The following is a 7,335-nucleotide window of genomic DNA, read 5'->3' as shown; positions in this document are numbered from 1 at the left end:
CACGGCAGCCAATCAGAAGCCTGCTTTGTGCTTCCAGACTTTCCCGAGTGTTAGAAGGTCGTGCATTTGCATATCATTTTCCAAAGTAGATGCTCAGAACCTCAACTCGAGAAGATTCAAAAGAAGCTAACAACATTTAGGACGCTATTATCCCGTATCCTTGAGAGTTTTGAAAGGCGCTTAGACATGAAATGGATTCTTACTATTAAAAGCGTGGCGGAAAGAGTTCACATTGCATTGTGCAACATGGCGAACAGTGTATGGACAAAATCATCAGAAATGGATATTTACCATCAATTAAGCAAGGGTGCATTTGTGCTAGCGACATCCTTCACAAAAACAATCCTTAATACTTTGCAACAATGTTTTTTGTGTGATTAGTCATCTTATTGTGTTTCAAGTTGTGAAAAATTGGGGTATGTAATTTTATGGCCGGGCAGGCAACTTTTTCTCGTGAGTTTCAGACAGAAAATCATCTATTTGGCACTTTTCCTCCAATTTTTACTCGCAACCATAAATGACTGATTGCTTCTAATGTGTAGAAATGGTGTCCAATCCTGAACAAAGAACAAAGAAGCAAGAAAAGAGAATGGAGCAAATCACGTTTCATTTACAGTTTTAATTTGACTATTAAAAAAAATGACAACGTCATTGCGGTGAGTCATGTCGTGTCGCTCGCCCACACGCTTGGCTTGGCTTGACTTGACTTTCGAGCAGTCCAATTGCCTCGACCAAAACACAAAGGCTTAGCGAAGCGACGTACAAGACACGCCCCCAGGAGCTGCGCAACTCACTTTTCCTTCCTTTCTCAACCCCAACAGTCACAAGCACCCGGCGACACTTCCAAACTGGAATTTGGGGTCCCGACATTCTGCTATCAAGATTTGACTTGCTCAAAAAAAAAGGTGGCTGAGCAGGTGCCATGCTAAGGGGATTGCGGAGCACGTGTTTTGGACACATCCGCTAAAAGTTGCCCCCAAAACAGGAGCGCTAGGAATAGCTCCGGTTCAATCTCCAAATCTTAATCCTGTTTCAGTTTTGACTCCCAGCGAGTTTTGGAGAAAGCGCCTTTTTTTGGATACGGGCGGTTAAAAAAAACAACATATTTCCAACACAGTCCCAAGAAAGGAGGGGAGCGGCCGTCATTTTGGAGGTCTTGCATGTGCAAAGGGGAAGATGGAGACAAGACGTGCGTATTGGTCGACTACCGCACGACAAGTCTCCCCCCCCCCAAAAAAAAAACTAAAAAAATCTGAATAACAATTATACATGTCAAATATTTGAACAAGATCCGCCCCAAAACAGACAAAACAAAAAAACAGTCAAATGTTGCCGGGGGTCTATTTTTTTTTAAGGGTTTTCCCACTCCTGGTCAAACCATGACACGTCATCCTGGAAAGATGCGCTCGCTCGCCGGCTCGGGTGTCGCTAGCGCATTCTGTACTCCGACGTCTTGGACACTTCGCACAGCTGGCCCTTGAAGGCCAGATCCACAGTGAAGTCCAGGTCTCTCTGCAAACATCCACACATTCGCCATCAGTGCCAACAAGAAGCCATTTTGGACACCGACGTCCTTCATCTTCCTTCCAACAAGAAGATGATAATAATAATAATAATAATACATTTCATTTCTAAGCGCCTTTCAAAACTCACAAGGTCACTTTACAGGAGCCGGCTATCTATTTGTATAGCTATAATAATAGATTGGCAGGCAGGTAGCTAGCAAATAGATCCAAGTCCAGTCGATGAAAGGCTTACGTTGTTTTTGACGTTTGGCTTCATGCTGATGGTGCCCAAGATCTCTTCTCCGATCTTGACCGTCATGTAATCATCCAGATAGAAGACGGTTTGCTTCCAGTGGGTGTAAGGGGACTCCGGACCTGCGCGGCCACAAAGCAGAGCGCAGCTTTAGCCACCGTCTTCAATGGGACGCCATTTGCAGCAAAGCGCAAGCGCCGCCGTTCGCGACCCGTCTTCAGATTTCAAAGACGATATGGCCAGCCACTTTTAGCACCGTTTCAGGCAATCTTTTTAAATCAAGTCATCAATTTATCATTTTCAATCTGCCGCAACCACACAAGACAAAGTGCAGCCCACGGCAACAAAGCAGAAAAGCCAAAAACAGTCTTTTGGAAAACAAATACAAAGAGGCAAAACCCAACAAAGAGCGGTAATTGATTGAGTCAGTGTCATTTCTTCTACCTTTTGCCACGCGGGTGACTTGTAGCCGTAGAGCTCCCCCGCGTGGCTGTTGTGGGTATTGACTACTGAGGCGGAACACCACATCAAATGTGGTTGGTTGGTTGGTTGGTTGGTTGGTTGTCTTGTGCCGTGTGCAACAATTGTCAGTGAATACACGCGATGGCAAGATCAGACATTTGCTTTGGGGAATGATGACGTTTAAAGGACAACCGACGGCTCCGGACAAGTTGTGTCCATCGTTTGTAAAATCACTTCAACTGAGCGTATTTGACAAAGATTCCATCGCATATTACTACCTTTTAAGACTCGCGCTGAATATTCAGCAAGTTTTGTTTTTGAGTTGGCGAAAATCAAATCCATTCAAATCAAATCAGCCCATTTCCAACGGAGCTTGGGCGCCATCTTGTGCATTTTCTGGGACGCTACATTGGAGTCCTGGCAGCTCGAATTGATACGGAAGGACTCCTTTCATCGATTGCAAATATGTATGCTTTCCTCTTCAGAACTATTTGAATCCTATTCATCACTGGATGTGTAGGATCATCTTCTCCCAATCTGAAGCCATTGTTTTGATTCTCCAGCAAGGCAAAACGTCTTGGCGTGACGTCACCAACTGGGGGCGGGACTTTCTGAAAATGCCCAATTCGCAGCTCAACTTTTTTGCCGTTTTAGCTCACTTTACGTCATTTTTATTGGTGTTTTGCATTTGACTAAAAATATCCGCCTGCGCCCTACTTAGCTAATAAATGGCTTTCCTTATTCACAGATTTCAGCTGTTGTTCATGACGCCATTGCGATGAGCGGGGGGAGGTTGTGTCATCTCGTCCAACCCCAACACGCCGCCAGAAGCAGACTTACTGGTGGAGAAGCCGGTGCGCTTGTGACAGCGAGTGAACTCGATGTTGAAGTAGGTGACCAGCGCGTGAATGTAGTCGTTGCGCTTGACTTGCAGGCAGAACGGGGAGGTGAAGGTCAAGTCGTCCGGCTTCACCGTGTAGATGTCCACCTCCTGCGTCCAAAAATAAGACACGGCCAGGGCAACAAGGGCAAGCAAGAGTCAAGAGGGGAAAAAGGCACCGCGGAGGAAATGAGACTTGTTGCAGCACCTTGATGAGGCAAGCGCTGCTGACCAGCTGCTTGGGGTCCACCACGTCAACCAGGGGTTCCTTAATGGCCACCTCCTTGATGCACGACATATCAAATCCGTACACATTCTCCCACCCTGAAACAATATGGAGGACGCACTAGGAATTTGTCTACAGGCCGCACTAGTATTATCGTAAACAAGGACATGTCAAAAAAGTAGGGAAGGACATTAAAGGACAACCGACGCCGGGCCAAGTTGTGTCCATCATTTGTAAAATGGCTTCAAATGACTTCTACTGAGCGCGTTTGACAAAGATTCCACCGCATATCGCTATAGTTTACGTTTGAAGACTGGCGCTGAATATTCAGGAAGTCTTGTTTTTGAGTTGGTGACGAGTCCGCACGTGACGTCACGTCAGGAACCCCCCCTGACCGAGAAAGCGACACAATGCATTTTGGGTACTTTGTTTGGTCTGAAAACTTCATGTTGATAGCGAAATTAGACGGAAAACACATGAATAACGCCATGGTGAATCGTTGTGTGTTGCAACAAGACTACTATTTGATACTAGTTGACACAAATTTCCAACAGACAAATCAGCCCATTTCCAAGGGAACTTGGGTGCCATCTTGTGCATTTTCTGGGACGCTACATTTTACAACATGACATGGAATTACTTCTTTAATCGATGGCAAACATGTATGCTTTCCTCTTCAGAACTATTTCAATCATATTCATAACAAGAAAGCATCTCCGAATCTGAACTCTTTGAAGCCATTGTTTTGATTCTGGAGCAAGGCAAGACGTCTTGGCGTGACACCACGAACAAGGGGGCAGGACCTTCTGAAACTGCATCTCCGAGGTCATTTTGTGGCAGTTTTGGGACACTTGAAGTCATTTTTTTGGGTGTTTTTCATTTGACTAAAAATATCATCCTGCGTGTTTTGGGTATTTTAGATGCCATCAAACGTTTTTCTGATGGGAAACAAAAAAATGTTGTCGGTTGTCCTTTAAAGAGTTAGTGGCTCGGGGGAAGAAGCTGTAAAAAAAGTCTGCTGGATTTGGTGTATACGAAAGAGTTCACACGCATCCCGATGGGGGTGACAAGCTATCCGACTTCACTCGGGATTTGTTTGCGCGCGAAAGCGATCATTCAGGAGTCGCCTCCCTAAAGGTTGTTTACACAAGCAATTGTGCGTCATCGCTCTCGAGTGATTAATAAAATAAAGCTTGTCGGCCAGTCAGAGTTAGCGCGCACTCCAAGCTCCACGTCGAGCCCTTCCAACGACCCACTCGGCCCCCCTGACAGGAGGAAGCCGGACGATGAGAAACAACACGTGCCAATGTGTCCACGTCAAATATTGAACTTTCAAAGGTCTAAGTGATGAGATGATCATTTTAACTCATCCACTGCCATTCACAAATTTATTCGCCGTTCCTCAATGTGTTCGGGCCTTTTTTTTTTAGAACAGTACAGCCGGTGCATTGATAACAATTATTTTTTTATGGCACCTTTTCTTGTTTTTTGGACAGTAAGTTGATCATTGTCACTCACAGTGAATTTTGTAGTCCTTGTACTGCCTGTCTTCAATGGCAGTCACGTAAAGCGTGGCCCTGTCCGGGAAAATGAGCCCATCTTGCTTCTGTTGGGGCACAAGAGGAGATTGGCGGAAAAGGCTCAAAACCATCAGCGTGACCATTCCCATTTGTTTGAAAGCCAACGTTTAACCCTTGGCAATCACCCACAGGGGGGGAAAAAATGGAAGGAAGAGGAAATCACCATTTGCGATCCATCGTCTATTGTTTTTTACATACCAGCCATTTGTCCCGCGCATAGATGACCGTATTGAGCATGGACTCGTAGAAAAGGCAGTAGCCCATCCACTCGGATATGATGATGTCGACTCCATCCACGGGGAGATCCACCTCCTCCACCTTCCCCTTGATAATGGTTACCACTGCAGACGGGGAGGAAAAAAAAGACACGGCTTCAAATACGTTCAGTCCTCTCTTCAAACAACATGGACGCCGTGGTTCGCTCACCATCATCCATCTTGTTGGCCTTGACTATTTTCACAGCGTAGTCTGAAATACTGCTACACTCAATCTGTCCGGAAAGACACAAGGACACGTTTGATGTGAAAGGTTCCCCAAGCGATCGAAAGACAAACCCACCCCAATAACTTTCTTGGCTCCCGCCTTGGCAGCAAACATGCAGAGGATGCCCGTGCCGCTCCCGACATCCAACACCACTTTGTCCTTAAAAAGATGCTTGTTGTGGAACATGGAGTTCCGGTAGGTCAGAGTCCGCACTTCATCCTTCAGCATCTCCTGCAACGTTTGCCGACAAAAGCCAAGATTCAAGTTGCGGGACAAAAACAACAGGAGCGAGCGCGGCGGGAGGAGAGAAAAATGCTTTTCAAATGAGCGTACCTCGTGGATGCCAAAGTGAGCGTAGGAGTCAAAGTAATAATCCTTTGAGGTCATATCTTCAGCAGCAGGCTTTGTCCCGTTTTCCCCCTGAGAAACCTCAACAATAACACACACAATTACATGAAGTCCACAGTGTACGATCATATCCAAATTGGATGTATCCTCTATTTCGGGGATGGGGGCGGAACATTGCTTTTGGTACGCTTCTGGAAAGTCTCTCACAACAGATTCCCAAAGCAGACAAGTTGTATATCCTTAATTGAATGAAAAATGTGGCCATGATCCATCAGGGTCAAATATCCATCCATACGCAAGTTTGCATGGCATAGTGTCTTGATTTGACCATAACGGTTATTTTCCGTTTTAGTGAGGCAGTCGCAGCGCTCGGGATTGCCATACATTACTTTGTCTAAATGCGGTTGCAGTAAAATGAAGTTTCTTGCAGCATTATGTAGCTTTGCAACACACCATTTGATCCTTTGTATTTATTTGAGGAGGACAGCCACCCGTTGGCCCTCGCTAACTCAACTTTCATTCGAACTGCTGCAGACACAACATGTAATACGTCGTTTATAGTATCAGCAAGCAGGCAGATGTATTATTTTGGCACAAACCAGCACGAAGGCTGATCTAATTTGAGAACATGAACGTTTGCTCTCCTTCAAAATCGCTTTTGGGCGGGAAAAACGTATCGAGCGACGAGCTCCAGATGCACCATCACCATCATCATCATCATCATCACTCACTGTGCGATTTGTAGCTCGACACCCGCACAAAGGATGCGAGCGCATGGTTGGAGGTCTGCGACGCGATCTTGGCCTTGCTCGAGCGGGCGCCCAATGGAAAGTTGAGCGCGAAAGCAAAATGCTTAGCAGGTCGCATAGCAAACGATCGCCGGCCATTGAGGCGACGGCTCCTCTTGCATCGCACGCAGTGTAAGCGTCGCGTTCCCCGCTGCGTGCTACTCGTTAGCCGCTCAAAGACGATACGGGGTGAAACGGGGCGGAAAATCACGCAGAAGTCTCCGAAACGACACCGAAAGCAAGCGTGCCATTCGCAATAGCTTTTAAAAGACAATAGCAAACTGCGGCGAGCCCAATAAGAGAATGAATCAGCATCCGTGGCTGATAGCTTACTAGCCGAGGAGCTAACACGTTGGTCCCCACGCGGTCTAAAAGACAACTCGAGAAACCTCAGCGAACAGCGGCTTTTGGCCGCAGGGTATGAGCTTCGCATTTTAAGGACGCAGCGAGAGCGTTTACAGACAGTAAGCGCAACCACAACATCTTCTTAAGGTTTTCAGAGCCAAGTTAAAATGGACGATTCTCCTGACGCGTAGCTGACAAAAACCTTCCACGTTAGGAAGCTTAACAAACAGCTTATGTGCTCACGCAAAACCCAGATAGGAGAACTCAATTGAAGGAAAAAAATAACAAATATGAATTTGAAAATGTTTCTCGTTGGAATTCGTACCTCCATCCTCTCCGTCGGCGCCGCCATTTCGATCTTGTGCCCGACTGCGAGCAAGCGAGACGCAACCAAAGAAAGCGGCTCCGCTCTTCTTCGTTGACCTCGCGTCTTGAGTGGGACTTCAATCCGCTGTTTTGTTGCGC

General features: G+C 46.3%; 1 protein-coding gene across 2 annotated transcripts; it reads right to left on the bottom strand.

Moving 5' to 3' along the window:
- Nucleotides 1-599: 599 nt before the first annotated feature.
- On the bottom strand, nucleotides 600-7,331 carry prmt1 (protein arginine methyltransferase 1). 2 transcript variants are annotated; one of them, XM_089017958.1, is made up of 10 exons: nucleotides 7,196-7,331; nucleotides 5,723-5,818; nucleotides 5,465-5,620; nucleotides 5,333-5,396; nucleotides 5,105-5,247; nucleotides 4,845-4,932; nucleotides 3,309-3,424; nucleotides 3,061-3,211; nucleotides 1,759-1,880; nucleotides 600-1,512 (listed from the first exon to the last, which is right to left on the bottom strand). In XM_089017958.1, the coding sequence occupies exons 1-10, from the start codon at nucleotides 7,220-7,222 to the stop codon at nucleotides 1,429-1,431; spliced, it is 1,047 nt and encodes a 348-aa protein (XP_088874084.1). In that variant the 5' UTR covers nucleotides 7,223-7,331; the 3' UTR covers nucleotides 600-1,428. The 2 variants fall into 2 exon arrangements, with proteins under 2 accessions (XP_088874084.1, XP_088874086.1); XM_089017960.1 differs by having other exon boundaries at nucleotides 5,723-5,809; nucleotides 7,196-7,267.
- Between the last annotated feature and the right edge of the window lie 4 nt (nucleotides 7,332-7,335).

This window comes from Hippocampus bargibanti, linkage group LG17, assembly GCF_051943395.1.
Source record: "Hippocampus bargibanti isolate YZ-2025 linkage group LG17, ASM5194339v1, whole genome shotgun sequence".
NCBI lineage: Eukaryota > Metazoa > Chordata > Actinopteri > Syngnathiformes > Syngnathidae > Hippocampus > Hippocampus bargibanti.
This window is presented reverse-complemented; position numbering and strand designations above follow the sequence as displayed.

Coding starts and splice junctions, on each gene's coding strand:
- prmt1 (XM_089017958.1), bottom strand. CDS start 7,222: ATGGCGGCGCCGACGGAGAGGATGGAG. Junction 4,933..5,104: donor ATGCGCGGGACAAATGGCTG/GTATGTAAAAAA, acceptor GTGCCCCAACAG/AAGCAAGATGGGCTCATTTT. Junction 3,425..4,844: donor CAAGGACTACAAAATTCACT/GTGAGTGACAAT, acceptor ATATTGTTTCAG/GGTGGGAGAATGTGTACGGA.